This window comes from Sinocyclocheilus grahami, unplaced genomic scaffold (assembly GCF_001515645.1).
Source record: "Sinocyclocheilus grahami isolate Dianchi unplaced genomic scaffold, SAMN03320097.WGS_v1.1 scaffold242.1, whole genome shotgun sequence".
Taxonomy (NCBI): Eukaryota; Metazoa; Chordata; class Actinopteri; order Cypriniformes; family Cyprinidae; genus Sinocyclocheilus; species Sinocyclocheilus grahami.
Genome location: NW_015505421.1, coordinates 946,204 through 963,177, shown reverse-complemented (window position 1 = coordinate 963,177; position 16,974 = coordinate 946,204). Strand labels below are relative to the sequence as shown.

The 16,974-nt window shown below is 38.6% G+C and overlaps 1 protein-coding gene across 4 annotated transcripts in view; it reads right to left on the bottom strand.

Moving 5' to 3' along the window:
• The window catches only part of LOC107597993 (semaphorin-6D-like), a 186,490-nt gene that overhangs the window by 56,460 nt on the left and 113,056 nt on the right, over positions 1 to 16,974 (bottom strand). For all 4 annotated transcript variants that reach the window (XM_016289221.1, XM_016289224.1, XM_016289222.1 and 1 more), the window contains one exon: positions 303 to 499. In XM_016289221.1, coding sequence (XP_016144707.1) covers positions 303 to 441 — 139 coding nt within the window. In that variant the 5' untranslated portion in view covers positions 442 to 499. The remainder of the gene's footprint in view (positions 1 to 302; positions 500 to 16,974) is intronic.

Sequence of the window (16,974 nt, the reverse complement as noted above, 5' to 3'; positions counted from 1 at the left end):
TAAACTTGGCAGCCATGGCTGCTGATATACGTATTTGGCATATGAAACGCTTTATGCCTGCCAAGACCTGATTGCTTGGCAGGAGGTTTACTTTTAAACTCTGGGCACGGTTTAATGCGCCTATTGCAATATATCTTGCAAGATAAAGCATTCATAATTCCAACTGCCATGATTGAATTATGAAGATGTGAAAACAAACTGAGGTTTCAACACTCTTTGTATGCCGTAAGTTAAAAAGAAATCTGTGAAATAATGTCACTTTTATCCCAGGAACTACTGGTTTTTCGTAGTTTTATACTTACGTTCACTACCGACGGTGCTGATGGGCTCCAGGTCCTGAGGGAAGGGCGTGGCACCATGGCACAGATGTTTTAGGCAGATGAGGGTGAGCGTGAGGGTCAAGGCCAAGAGGGGCCACGACCCCAAAATCACCAACCTCATTTCAGCTAGAGCATAAAAGTCAGCCACACAGCATGACCCAGAGTAGACTGAACACCACCTGAAAAGACAACAAACGAGAGCGATCATGACAATGGCCGTTTTAAATATGGTCACTGCGAACCTCACTAAAAAGGATTTTTGGGCTTCTACCTGACTGAACAACTTGCACATGTGACTGAATGATTGTGAAAGTCACTGGCATGTCGTTCCAAATCTGTATGACTGTGGAACACAAAAAGAGAAATTTTTGAATTTGCACTAGCACTTTTACATCCAGTTACAATGATAAGGGTCGAGGCTTTTAAGCTTCAGAAAGTGTTGACTCATATGTACTGTACCACTTTTAGGATACTGATATGGTTATTTTGCGTCATTTTTGAAGCTTGAAAGAAATGTGGACTAACTACTTTGTAGTGTTGTCAAAAGACCCGGTACTTTGGTACAAAGTCGGTACTAAAAAAAATGAAAACGTTACGGTACCACGTTTTTTTAAGTACCGGTGGTACCGAGTACCCGGTCAACTCGGTTCTTGATGTGCTATCAGAAAGGTGCACAGATGCGCTCTCTACATAAAAGCACTGAGACGTGGCGACATCAAAAGGAGGAAACACACCAAACTAACAAAAAACTTTAAAGACAGACACCCGGATCAAATGAAAGAATTCAAGCAGGTAAGTTTCATTAAAATGTTTAATATTTATCTAATATCTTAATATTGATCTTGTGTTTCCCATACATTGATTTATGCGGCCCGCCACAATATCAAAACTGACTGCCACAAATAGATTTTCCAAAAGGCTTTGAGTTCATTGAATAAACATGAGCACTGCACGTGTCAAAGTCGAAACCCGGTGCGGGTGTTTTTATGTCACTGTATTTCTGAAGGAAACCGACTGTCTTCAGAAAATTATGGATGTCATTTTCATTTCATCTTGCCTGTAATGCCTGATAAAGCAGCGTTTGTGAGCACAGCGCTTATTTGATTACAGCCGTTACTGGGGAAACCGCTATCTCTCCCGCTCTACAAGCGCCTCCTGCTGCCAGAGAATGAATGTGCATATACAGTAACTCACAGAAGTGAGTACACCCCTCACATTTTTGAAAATATTTTATTATATCTTTTCATGTGACAACACTGAAGAAATGACAGTTTGCTACAATGTAAAGTAGTGAGTGTACAGCTTGTATAACGGTGTAAATTTGCTGTCCCCTCAAAATAACTCAATACACAGCCATTAATGTCTAAACCGCTGGCCACAAAAGTGAGTACACCCTGAAGTGAAAATGTCCAAATTGGGCCCGAGGTGTCAATATTTTGTGTGGCCACCATTATTTTCCAGCACTGCCTTAACTCTCTTGGGCATGGAGTTCACTAGAGCTTCACAGGTTGCCACTGGAGTCCTCTTCCACTCCTTCATGACGACATCATGGAGCTGGTGGATTTTATAGACCTTGCACTCCTCCACCTTCCGTTTGAGGATGCCCATGCTTGGCCAATCCATCACCTTTACCCTCAGCTTCTTTAGCAAGGCAGTGGTTGTCTTGGAGGTGTGTTTGGGGTCGTTATCATGTTGGAACACTGCCCTGCGGCCCAGTCTCTGAAGGGAGGGGATCATGCTCTGCTTCAGTATGTCACAGTACATGTTGGCATTTATGGTTCCCTCAATGAACTGTAGCTCCCCAGTGCTGGCAGCACTCATGCAGCCCCAGACCATGACACTCCCACCACCATGCTTGACTGTAGGCAAGACACACTTGTCTTTGTACTCCTTACCTGGTTGCCGCCACACACGCTTGACACCATCTGAACCAAATAAGTTTATCTTGGTCTCATCAGACCACATCCATGTCCTTAGTGTGCTTGTCTTCAACAAACTGTTTGTGGGCTTTCTTGTGCATCATCTTTAGAAGAGGCTTCCTTCTGGGACGACCAATTTGATGCAGTGTGCGGCATATGGTCTGAGCACTGACAGGCTGACCCCCAACCCTTGGGACAGCAAATTTACACTGTTATACAAGCTGTACACTCACTACTTTACATTGTAGCAAAGTGTCATTTCTTCAGTGTTTTCACATGAAAAGATATAATAAAATATTTACAAAAATGTGAGGAGATGTGTACTCACTTCTGTGAGATACTGTATATGCCGCCACAAATAGAGTGCAAGTCTGTGGGAAACACCGCTTCTGTTATGAATATTATTCAATATTTTAATTTGAATGTCGGATTGAAATGAACATCGCTGTTCTTAGAGTAGTTAATCGTTAGCATAAACGTGGCTAACGCTAATATAATGAGCATTAGAATGAAGTTTCTTTATTAACTATTTAATGCTCCTATAACTTTTATTAGGCAGGGCTCCAGACAAAAAAATCGATTAAGGAACCATTGGCTCCTATAAGAAAAAAACTTAGGCGACAAATTATTTTTTTTAGGTGCCACACAATAAAAGCGTTTTATTTTATTATTATAATTTTTTTTACTTACAATAATGTACAGTATTTGAAAAATAATGTGTTTTTTTAACATTAAAGCATGTCAACATATTCTGTTACACCAAATACACAAAATAATGATCTTTAAAAAAGCATCATATGACCCCTTTAACAGAACACAGCATAGATCAAGATCTTAAGAAGAAGCCATATTAGTAATGATTATAAATGAGAATTGTTAATGATATTGCCAATATCCACACAGCTGACAGCTTTACCTGTTGTAGTTTGTTCAAGTTGTGCACGAAATAGACGCTGTTTTTCCGAACTTTCACTTCACACATCTCTGTCATTTCGATCTCACTTGCGCTGCTCAACTGAGCTGCGTTTAGCAGACTGTGTGCGACAATGCTGCTGTGCGGCAGAGATGAGGACGGTTTGAAACTATTTTTTCCACTAAAACTTTGATGCGCATCGTCTCAGTTTAATACGTGAACAAAACAAAAGATGTGATCGCAACACAATCAGGAAAAAAGGCATTACATGCAATTTTTAAAGTTATAACATGTAAATATATATAGTTGCCAGTGGCGACCTCAGCAAAGACTTCACTCGCAGATTAATATTTTTGGTCGCGACTGTTTTAGTCGCAGTCTGGAGCCCTGTTAGGGTAAAAATAAAACAGGAGGACATGATGATATTTACTATTTTTACACACCAGAGGCTTTTAAATCAATTGTGAATCTAAAATATGCGTGTTAGAGAATGTACAAATGGTTAACCTTGTTTGTGTCATATCAGTCAGAAAAGCAGGTCTGGATTTTCACTGGTATTGGTACCGAATACTGAAATTTTGGTACCGTGACAACACTAATTGAGAAAACTAGCAACTAGCGCAAAAAGCAACTAGCGCAATTCTTCTTTCTGGAAGAAATAACTCAGATGGGTTGTCAAAAAAGTAAGTAGATAATGACTGAATTTTCACTTTTACCTATCCTTTCAATGCAATCTAATATTCAAGCACGCTGCAGTCACACTGATTTAGACAGTGGCAATGTTGCTCTTATTAACAAGCTTAATGTAATAATGGAGAAACGGGGCTCGGGATAGAAAGAGAGATGACTGAGTGAGTGAGAACACAATAGGTTATATTATATGGGCCCCAACCTGGGGGGCACCTGGCTCATTGACTCAATCTGTACAGTCTTTCACAGGTGACTTAACTCAATTAACCGCAAAGGCTGCTGGGATGCCGTCTCAGTCTGTCAGCTTTTACACAAGGCCAACAGGGATGGATCAAAAACTTATTTTCTGGGCAATGGGAAAAATGAAAGTCTCCTGCCAAAGAGGCTGAATTATTAATGAACGCTTTAAGTGTTTGCATTAGATTCATTATGGACTGAGATATTGGCATTAATGAGTTTGGCATCAGGTTATTCTAAATATGATGATACAATGGCCAAAAAAAGAATGGACTGCCCTCTAGTACAGTGATTCTCAACTGATTTTTCTTTAGAATGCAGATTTTACATCAGAAATCAAGTGGTGACCCATCAAAAATGTAAACAAAAATGTACTTAAAACCACAAACCACACTGGTCTAAAAATATGCAAAACTATTAGCATGACAGACTAGAAAAGGAAAATTCACAATTTCCAATATTTATTTATTTATTTTCAATATCTTCACAAAAAACACATTTATCTTTGCTAAACCAATATTTACATAGTCTAGGTCAGGGTTCCTCAAATCTTGCCCTGGAGGGCCAATGCGCTGCAGAGTTTAGCTCCAACCCTGATCAAACTCACCTACCTGTGATTTTCTAATGATCCTGAAGACATTGATTAGCTTGCTCAGGTGTGTTTGATTAGGGTTTGAGCTAAACTCTGCAGGAAAGTGGATCTCGTGGGACAGATTTGAGGATCCCTGGTCTAGGTCATATTTCTGGGTTGTGACCCACCAGTTAAGAAACAATGCTTTTAAAATAAATGATTTTTTTTCTTACACGTGACAATGTTTTCTTTAAATTTTAATGTCCAGCCCATATTTTGGATCAGCAACTCAAATAAACATCTCACTTTAGCACTTATATGAAGCCCGATCAGTATTAATCACCCCACGTGGCCACACAAAGATACTCGCTGTCAGGGCTATATAATGGGACATTATGTCTGATGGATTAGGTATAGGCCTACTTAGAGAACCGAGTACAGGGACAGGGCAGTGTGCTTCTAGTGGAGCATATTCCACACACTTAGGAAAACACATGCTCTTCTAGAACTAATACAACACAAAATGTGAGACAGCATCTTCCCCAGACTGAAGCTGAAAGGATCATGGGGCCATTTTTATATGGACACAAACAAACAAGGATCATGACAGATAAGCACAAAGTATACCATCTGGATGTCTTATGACTGCAGAACCAGAACCAAAGCTGTGTTGCTTTTCAAGGAATTGATGATGGGGAAGGGATCATGTGAAAACTGATGAATACAGTGCAAAAAACCATTCAAAAATAACATTTTCACCAAAAACAAAAACGTAGCACCAATGGTAAGTTACACATTAAAGTCTAATACTGCGTAATATCATTGCGCCTGCTGCACCCATGGTGCGGCAGCAAAGTTCCTTGATTATTACGCCAGAATGAGAGTATAGTTCCTAGCCATATCGGCCTTGAAAATCTCAACATTTCATTTTCCGTTGGTCTTAGTACACGATGTAACTACAGAAGAGTCAAGTTTTAAATAGGAAAAATATAGAAACTCTTTGGTCATTTTTGAGCGAGATGCTAACGGTCTAATCAGATTCAATGATCTATGCTAAGCTACAGCTAAAAGTGCTACCACCAGACCCGGAGATCGGCTGAATGGATTCGAAAACGGTAAAACTCAACTGTTTAACTCTAGGGGAGTTGGAAAATGAGCCTATTTTTAAAAATAGTGGAGTGTATCTTTAAAGTCTTGATAAAAATGGAAGTAGTGGCAGATCTTTACTTCCAACATTGTGAAGGACATCCAAGTGAAATGGATTATCAAACAAGAAAAAAAAAGCTAACTTTCAGTTGATTGTAATGTGAAAATTTTAAGAAAGAAGCAAAGTTTAGGCAGACAAATTGATTGGCATACATTAGAGTCAAATCTGTCATTTTGATCTACTTTTGACATTTTGATAAAAAATACATGGTCATTAAAAAAGAAAGAAAATATGTATGGATGAATAATTAACAATGAGATCAATAACATGCATTTAGAAAATGGATGAATTTTCATTTCACGCCGACTTTAAGGTTAGAGTTTAGAACAAATCCAAAAAAAGAAGAACTTCAAAGATATTTAAAAACCTCAGAGGAATTAGGTCAAATTAATCCTTAACAAACTCCTGTCCTAATAATTTTCAATATAAAGATGTCCCTTTCGCTCAAGGCGAAGCACTCTTTAGAGACCCAAAAGTCTGAGACCTCAGCGACGTCGCACAGATAAGACCAGACAGCCCATTCCTCCAAGCTGCCATTAATACATGCTCCAAATGGCATCTCAATCAGCACTCAAGGCTGATGTGAACAGTGATAGGTCTGGGAAACCAGTGAACGTGTCCCTCAATTAATTAAATGACCTAAATGGATTTGGACTTAATTACTTCCCCTCAGTTCACTCTCTCTGTCTCTGTAAAGCTCTGCAAATCACAGCCTGCCTTAAAGAAATCCAGGTTCCAACAACGGTTTTCAAGTCTTGGCACAATGATTCTCGAAGTCGGTTGAGATGTTTTCAGCCAAGTTTTAAGGCAGCATAGCATTTATCGTTCACAAAGAGAAAACTATCACCTTCATTATGCAAAACTTCTGCTTTTTGGTTGATCGTATACCAGATGCTAATCAATAACATTGACAAGACATTTATGGTATGCCAATCTGACATTAGCTAAAGAATGAACTTCAACCACAAAGAGCGGTTGAGGGGTAGATAATCATTCAAAGCTCTATTAAATCTCTTTGCAAACATAATGTACAGACACAAACAACTGAAGAAACTGCTCTATAGATTAGTTCAAATCAGAACTTTAAATGCACACTGATTTTAAAGTTTGGAACCAAAAGGGAGTTCAATAATTCAATAATAGAGATTCAATAATGGAACAGACATTAACTAGCCAATAATCATTTCGTTTGCAGCACAAAGTAGTCTTCCTCAAGGGGGGTACTTGACCACTCACAAAGTTTCCCTTTGAGCTAAATTAAAATCTCAGGATGTTTTGGTAAAGGCTTTACAGTATAATTGCAGAAATCTATTAATTCCAAGGATTGCTATGTAGCACACCGCTGAGTATAAAGCCAAATCTGTCTAAATCAGACCACATTAATTAATATTAAAAAGATTCACCAAAAGATGAAAATTCACCATTTACCAGTTACTTATTTTGATCCAAACCAATATGACACTTCATCATTCTGTAAAACATCAAAGGAGTGGTTTAGTAGAATGCTAAAAACGGACGGGGACTATTTCCAAAAAAGCAAAAAAACAATAAACACCATAGAAACATAGTAAAAGTTGTCCACATGACTTGTGAACTACAATCCAAGTCTTGTGTAGCCATGTGATATTTGTGCAAGAAACAGGCTGAAATAATTATTCACTAATTTTACAGCATGGTCACCATTCCCTTTTATAGTACAGAAAAGAGCAGCTTGGACATTCTGCTATAGTGCACTACCATTTAAAAGTTTTGTTGTTGTTGTTATTTGTTTGATTTTTCTTTTTGAAAACATTTATAAATGTTACAATTATTTACAATGTTACAAAAGATTTCTTTTTGAAATCTCACTGTTCCAAAAACCATTTTTGCCACCACAGGAATAATTCACATTTTAAAATATAATAAAATAGAAGAGTTATTTTAAGATGTAATAATATTCTTCCACAAAACTATTTTTAAATCCTACCAATATCACCCTATGTGTTCCACAGAAGAAAGTCATACAATTGCCAAGACAATAGGGTTCATAAATTACAACAGCATTTTCATTTTTTGGTGAATCATCCTTTTAAAATCACACAGCTCTCCAAAACTAACCACCAACAAAAAACATTATTTTATAATAAATCAATAAAAATTCCCCCTCTTACAGAGTACACAGAGTAGTTTACCTCTCTTTTACCAGGCAGGTGGCACACACAAAATGAGTGTGCGTGTTTGCAAACTGTTCTCTCTCGCTCTTCTAATCAGTGCGCATTCATGTGGCGTTTGAAGAGACGCAAAGCACTGATGAGCAGACAGCTGTCGATATGTGACTAAACCCCTGCTTATCCCTCGCTTCCTCCATGGGGTCAGCGCTGGCTCTGTCGGCTTGATGTGGGCAGGGCGCAGTGCCCCATTGCGGGTCCTCGGAAAATGAGGCAGAGTTGTTGCGGCGGCGGGGAGGAAAGAAGAGGAGAAATCTCTTGAGCTCAGAATTGATTATCCAACATTCATTTGGATTTACCAACAGCTCCTTGTCTCGCTGTGGGCTCCGCGCATCCCTCCCTCTCTTGCTGCACTTAAAAAAACACTTGCAGAGGCCAACACGGAAATCTTGATGGGAAGAGAACAGCGGCTTTTTATGGCACGCGACCTATGCGGTCGTATCGCTTTTAAAGGATCTATATTCATTTACAGGTTGACTCTGTTTAACAAGACCAGCTTTTATCACTGCTGGCTCACGATAAAAATTACGATTAAAATCTCACACGGATTAATTTAAATTCCATCAGCGGTTTAATACCTGCTTAAGGAAACATCAAGTCAGCCAAGAAGTGAGCGAAAAGCATGATTTTTAATTCAAATAAGAGTTAGGTGTTCTTTAATGTGATTCACCCCTTTTTGTCCTAAGCGACGCATGAAAAGGACACACTTCACTCACTCCCTCTCCCTCCTCCTTCCACTCTGGGACCCTTTCACACCCTCAGAAGCAGAAATTGAATGAGTCTCCTCTCTGTATACATGGTCCAACATAATAAAGTCTGGTGTCCCTGGGCTCCTCTGTCATTTCAAACTCGATTAAGCACATTAGTGCTCTGGCTCTCCACAGCCCATTACCCAGCAACCCTGCTGTCAGGGACCCACAAGTAGCTGTGAATAGGGGCAGAGGCCAGACTCTCCCTCACAATACTTATAGAGATCCTAGAATCCAGTCGGAGATTCTAGAACTTCATTCTGAGTTGGTAAGATTCAAAAAACCTGCATGAGTTCAATGAGCTGTCTGGAACCCCTGGGAAAACCTTTCTAGGGATAGGTGTCCGATGATGTTCGGAACCCTTTCAGAACATTTCCACCGAAAATAATGCAGATCTGGGATGGAAAACAGCATTTGAGATTCATTTGGTAAGGATGCATACATGTCCAAAAGTAGTCCCTTTTAAGTTATAAATTGGATGTTTATTCGTGCAACTCCTTAGATTTACATTTAGCTTACCTGTACTGATATGTAACACTCACTATAATAACAATGCAACAGTTTGCAAATCTCAAAATTTTTTATTTTTCATATAGTATATTAGACTGTTACATTATACATTATTTATGTTGTGATTCTTAAATTCACTTTAGCATTTAATTCGATTTATTTGACATTTTAGTGTTTTATTTTTAATTTATTTAGACAAAATATTATAGAATTTTAATATCGGCCACTAACTGCTTATTAACTGATATTTATTTTATAACTAACATTTATTTTTAACACAATTTTCTATTAAATAGAATTTATTCATGTTAAAGGTGCAATGTGTAATATTTACATTGATCTATTGACAGAAATGCAATATAATATACATAACTATGTTTTCAGAGGTGTATAAAGACCTTACTTAATGAACCGTTATGCTTTTATTACCTTAGATTGAGCAATTTATATCTACATACACCGCGGGTCCCCTTACATGGAAGTCACCACCATGTTTCTACTGTAGCCCTAACCGGACAAACTGCTCTACACAGCGCGTTTCGTCACTTTTCGTCACTCTCTGCTGTCTTTACCGATGACATCTTAGTTCTGTATCGGCCACCGTAGCTTCTCTAAAGGGAGGGGTGAGCGGGGAACTGAGCCGTTGGTTGCAATTCGCAACCTCACCGCTAGATGCCGCTAAGATTTACACACTGCACCTTTAAATAGTATTTACATTTAACAATTAACAAATATTTAACTACTATTGAAATAAATGCTCCTTTAAAACCAATTCTTGATAACATAAAGCATCAAATTACTTTGGATGTTAGAACCTTGGATGTGCTGGTTATGTAGTAACAGTCTGTTATGTCATCCTTTGGCTCTCAAGTCAATGAAAATGTGGCATTCAGGTAGAGTTGGGGTACTCGGACTCGGACTATAGTCCGGTCTTGAGTACAGTTTTTTAAAGGACTTGTCACGGACTCGGATGCATTTTTACTCAGACTCGAGCCTTTCGAACTCGGAAAATATGTCAGAGTCCAACTGAGTCCAGGGACAGTTGACGGAAATGTCACTGACTAAATGCATTATCACAAAAGTGATATTCAGTATTTGCATGTGTTTCTAAGTCTTGACTAGTACTTGAAAGCTGACGGGTTTCTGTGCTCACACAACGAAAGCACGCTCACAGAATAACGTGCCTCTCAGTCAGCGTGCGAATGTCGAGTTCTCCTTCGCTTAAGTTCTGTTATTGCTACACACCTACACGAAACGTTATGTCAAAATGCCCGTCTTGGAGACTATTCATGTAAATGCAGTCGGTTTTGTCTTACGTGAACTTGAACAGTTGTGAGAAATACGGATGTGTCAAAATATTTGATCTATGCGTCAGATCTTAAAGCAACAGCGTAAACCTGCAGCCGCCAACTGCGTCATAAACGTTAATCAAACAAAAGAAAAGGAGAAAATCACTCACTGCTCTTGACTGAATCACTTATTAACTTTAATAAGACTAATCTATATTTAATGTATACAGTGAAGATTATTTTTACATTTATTACTTCATGAAATGTCTGTAGTAGGCTATTTCTGTAGAAGCCTTTAATACTGAAAAACTAAAAAAAAAACGATTTAATTTGTATTTTTGAGTAATATATTTATTTATTATTTAGCTTGTAAGTAATACTTGGGAGTGTTTACTTGCCTTCAGTAAGCTTGAGAATGTTTTATTACATTAGTTTATTATTTTTTGCTTTTGTATTAGTGGCAGTTTCTAGCTTCAAAGAAAAATAATTTTTCTAACATCTTTGCGGCAATAGTTTTTATGGGTCCAAAATCACCTTGGGTGTGCATTATTTTCTAATAATTCAACGGCTCGTCATCAATTATTCCTTACATAATGTAATTTATTGTAATTAATGTAACTATAAATGCATTCAAAAATAAAACGGGTGTGAGTTGGCTGTGACTTATAGAAAGTATATGTAGGGCTTTTATACACAGTGTGTGCCATTGTACAGACTAGGTTTATCCCTCACAGCCTCATTTTCATCCAAGACAATTTTCAAAAAGCCCTGTTTAAGGGGTCCGTGTACTTTGGCGTCTATTCATTTTTAGTTGTTTTTTTTTTACCCAGAATTTAAAATGCAGTTTCTTCTTTAATGGTTCAAACACTGATGAATAGAATAAGCAGACACAAACTAATTTTGATTATTCAAAATTCATTAAAAATTGTAAAAATGATATAAAGCTGTTTATTTATTGAGATAAAAGGTGCATTTTCTGCTCTTAAGGTCCCATTCACCAAGATACCTACTCCTTTAACCCCACCCTTAAATTTATACATTTACTTTAACGATGAATAAAGTCAAGTCCCGCCCTTTAATTTTTCACATTCTTTTTCACATTCATATTTTCACTCTGAAATATGTCACAATACATACATCAATTCAGCCGCCATAAGCTGTTACATGACTTTAAGTTTGCTAAGCAAAGCAGGACACTAATTATTAATCAAAAATCTAAATGGCAAGATGCAATAGAGGTTTGCTTTTGTTACATTTAAATAGACATTGCGGTTTTCTAGTTGTAAAGGTTAAAACAATGTAAAGATACTAATAAATAATAGAGTTTCGTTGGACTCGGACTCGACTCTGCCCATTTTGGACTCTGACTTGTCTCAGACTCGATTGGTTAAAGACTCAACCTCGACTTAGGTGGACTCGAACCCAACACTACATTCAGGCACCTGTTACCAGCCTCATTTCAGTGGAAAAAAGGTGTGGATGAGCTCTTGAAGGTCCTGTCAGCAGATAAACACAGCTGATTAGTCTACATTATTGTACTAGCACTTTAAATTATACGCTTCAACCCTGCAATGATGAGAAACCTGCACTGAATGCCTGTTTGTCACACATAGATTGAGGCTAATTGCTGCTGAATCATACAGACAGCATCCAGGTCTCTGGGCAGGAGAACAGGAGCCGACTCCATCCTAATGTTCCTCACACAAACATACTGGCATTTACATTTAGCCGACACATTTATCAAACTTGCGTAGTATTCTAGGTATTATCATTTCATACATTCCTTGTGAATCACACCAATGACCTTGGCCCTGTGCTACTATAGTTACAAGAATAAAAAGCAGTTTTTCTGAGCTGGTGAGCTAAAAAAGGCTGAAAGAGAAAGCGACACACACACACACACACACACACACACACACACACACAAAAAGTCACAAACATGGACTCTGGTTCATCTTTAGTCTGATGAATGAGCGTGTCAGGAACTGATCAACAGCTCTCGAGAAAAACAAAAACAAAAACAAATAAATTAACAAAGCAGCTTATGAGCTCTTAGTTAGAGGAGGGCAAAATAAGCAGGAAACCATATCACGGGGTGTGTGTGTGTGTGTGTGTGTGTGTGTTTGTATGTGACTTTTGACCACAAAGACAACATTGTTGGTGTGAGAGTGCAGCCGTTGGCCTGTTTATGCCAAAACAACCAATCATTATCACAGACCTGTCCCATGATATTGTCACATGAGCCTAGGGTCACCTAGCAGGCAGACGTGTGCATAAACAGATTACAAACCTCTACCCAGTTTTGTTTTTGAATCAAAATCAATTAGGTCAGTATTCAGGTAGGAATAGCTCGAGCAGGCTTTAAAAGGCCAGATATTCCTGGCACAAATTCTGCCTGTGTTTTAAACACTGATCCAAATGGCTTCCTTTGCGCTATCAGTCATTTCACTCGCCATCTCACAGGAGACGCACGCGCACACACACACACACACATATGTGGACGCACACACAGGAGCCCCTAATTAGATTTTCAGTGAGTGACCACCCTGCTGTTGCTGGGCTAAATTAGTATTGGACTTAAGGAGTGTCGGGCAATTATTGAGGGTCTGCCCTTGCAGAACAGATGACGGAGAGAGAGAAGAGAGTGAGAGTGAGAGTGAGTGAGTGAGAGAGAGAAAGAGAGAGAGAGAGAAAGAGAGAGAGAGAGAGAGAGAGGCACATCTGACAGCACAGAGTTAAGGGGCTATTATCACGCCTCATAAAACAGACACACTCGCCCTCATCCCAAGCCACATATTTAAGTTTTAATCTACTCTGAACAATATCAGTGTATGATGGGATAAGAGAGGGAACTTTGGTAACCGTAGTAACCCAGAAATATATTAATATGCAGATAATACTAGTGTGGCAGCCAGCAAAGTCTTCTCAAGTGCACAGAGAGATAGAGAGAGAATGACAAACAGCTGGCAGACATGAAACACTTTGACCCTATATTGGGATTAGATGAAAAATGGAATGGAAGAATCCTCACTGGTCTTTTCTCTCTCCCTGTGCCTGCCAAGGTTACTGTAGTAGTTTCACTTGACTACAGAGACAAAAGCTTTAAAAAAAATCTGTTAAAAAAATTTAATACTTAATACACTTACTAAAATTATAAATGTGCAACAAAATATAAAAAACTAAATAGCAATACAAAGAGAGAAAATGACTGATTTATTTTGATCTGATTACTATCCAAGGCTTGACTTCTGACTATTTGCACATAAAAATAAAATAAAGTATATTCTTAGTTGATCAAAATGGTGATAAAAAACAAAACAAAAAAAAACTCTTAATACTCTTGAACATATTTCGTCCTTTGCTATGAACTTTTTACTACTTTCTACTACTGGTTCGGGCCATTTGACAAAAGATCTGAGTGGATCCAGTACATACTGCTGAATCATAAATGTCCCAGAGATGCCAGATGCAGTAGAAGTAGCAGTAGAAGTAGCAGTAATGGCACATTTTATAGCTCATTTCATTGACAGCAAGTACTGCAATATGCCGTGTTGTTGAGAACTTGACAAATTTTAAACATCACTGTTATTATTTTGAGTATGGTGCAGTTTGTCATATGAGTATCAGGATGAAATGTAAAACTATACTGACTCTCAATAAATAAATAAAACTAAAATTATTAAACATAAAAGTAAAAAAATTTGTATATTGCATTTTTTGTATTAATATATAAAACTAAAAAACATAAACCTAACTAAATTAAACTAATTAAAACTACACTGAATTGGAAAACAAAAAAAAATAAAACCCTGTCATCTGTTGCCCACTGGAACGGTGGCGTGAATAACTGTTAAAAGAATCAGAGGCATCAAGTGTCACGTGGGTGTCTGTTCTGTCAGCAAGAGGTCGTGACCATCTCACTATCAATGCCAGTCAGCCAATCCCCAAGGAAGAAAGGGATCGGCTCTGGCCACAAGGGTTCTGCCTTCTTGACAAGGTCAGTTCATGGGAGGAACAACGCTGGCGGGCCGCAGCGGGCTGTGCTCCAGCCTCTGCTGGGAATGATGGTGGAAAGGATGATCAGTCTTCATTCATGCACCGATGACAATTCCTGCTCATCCCATTCCCTGCTGAAATTCCAAGAGGACTGGCTGTCAGCAAACGTCAATGTGTATCTCGATTAGCATGAAAGTTGGCACGTGATGCATTACATCTTGCCACGTACCGCTCAGTGATGCATATGACACTCATCGTGGCAATTACTCTCCAACGGACGTTTTGTGGCTACATCCTGATAAGCATCAAACAAACTTGCAGCTGAACTGACGTTTCTCTCTTGAAACGACATCTCCAGCCAGATGTCGACCAGACATCAGAGAGGGATCCGTGCCAGCCAGCGGACATTGGCCGTGCGGATCGATACGAGAACCGCAGAGATTCTACTTTGCTGTCGCCAAGCACAGGCAGACGGCAGTGGCATTAGCGGAGCGGCACCGATCCGTCCCCTGCTTGCCTTACGTCTGTTTTCATCAGCCTTTGGACTTGCTGCGGCACACATTAATTTTGCAAATCAGCCATTTAGACAAAGGAAAATCAATTCGGATTTTCTTTCCTGAGGATGACCTGATGGCAAACTCTTCAAACAAAAAGCCCAAAATTATGCAGTCTTACCGTCAAATTGTCTCACTTTCTTCTTTGACTTTTAAAGTTATGAATGTAAAATATGCTCTTTTCTTGATCCCTCTCCTCTCTCCCCCTCTCTCATTAATATTTAAGGTTGTTATTTAGAGGCATTACCTGTCTGTATTGACAGAAATTGGAGCCGTCGTCCCCCGGCTATTATAATTGGAGGGTGAAGTGTATGTGCTGGTGGAGAAGGAGGGAGTAAAACATGTTTTCCCCTCAAACTTTTTATGTGCAGGTCTATTTTTACTATCAATTCTGCTTCTTCACAAAAAAAAAACAGCCTAGGGACCGACTGCTATAGCCCTCATGGATATACACGTAGACTCCCAGGAGTTCTCCCAGAGGAGCTCATGGAGTGGGTGGTTGTGTGCAGGGGTAAGTGAAGATTTTGGGAGGAGGAACTGGAAGAGTCTTTATCAAAGAAATGCAGTGTAGGCTGTCGAAAGCTGCTCGCACTCTCTTTCTCTCTGTTTAACCAAGCAGAGCATGAAACCATTCCAATTAGAGAGAGATCCAGAGAGAGAGAACGAGAGATCAGCTCTGATCTCATAAGGAGACATCAGGACACCAACAAGGCTTACATGAGAGTCATACAACATACTTGATTCCAATAAACACAGTAAGATTTGAGATGCTGAGCACTTTGCTTTGTTATAAACTGGTCCTGCATTAAAATATGAGTTCAGTATTAATGCAATGATGTACAGAACAGAATGAGATGTGTGGATGACAGCAAGCTCACTCCTCTGTCATCAGTGGTGTTTGTGCAACAGACATGATCTATAACTCATGCTGCTTGTGGAGGAAAGGTGTGATAGTACTTTTCTAAGCAATCTGTGATTAGATTTCTGTCAGGCAAACAATAAAACAGGCCCAAAAAATCCCATAGAGTTTCATTTAAAAAAGGTACTTATGCCGTATTTAAGAACCAGAATGTTTAAGCTGCTGAGGAGTAAGAAAATGGAACAAAAATGTGAACGAAAGAAAGAAAGAGTGTACATAATAAACATATAAAGAAAGATAAGAAAGAAGAAAAAGAAATTATGCATGCAAAATCAGGGTGTCTACAGATATAAACAAGTTAAATTTAAGACTTTAAGACCTTTTTTTAAAACCACCATTTTCTGTTTCCTTTTTTTTTTTTTTTGCACCGATCATGATTTTTCATGGCAGATTCCGATTTTTTTTTTACAAGCAAATCTGCCAATTCCGTTACTGATCACCAATTTTTTTTCTTTAAGCAAATGTATTTGTCGATTATTTACTCTATAACAGGCAAACTGGCTTAAACCAAAAATATATGTAGCCATTTGAAATTAGAGGCAACCACTGAATTAATTATTAATCATGATCCAAACAAAGATGCTACACGCATTGCATGAGCCGGTTTTGTTTTATTTATGAATTAGCATAATTTCAAGATTTAAGGCAAAAACAGAATGGTCTGACTTTAGATTAAATTATGGTACATAAGATACCTGCGCAAAACAAAAACAGCAGACGGACTGAAAGAAAATTCTAATTCACTCTCTGACAGCAGGTGGCGCTTAAGGAACAGCAGCAATATAGCGTTTCCTTGGTTACCGCTGTAAACAAAGCTGCACTGTGCTGCTCATATCAAAACGGATGTAAGAGAAAAAGAAAATGCCATCTAAACTTTTCTGAAGATGGTCAGT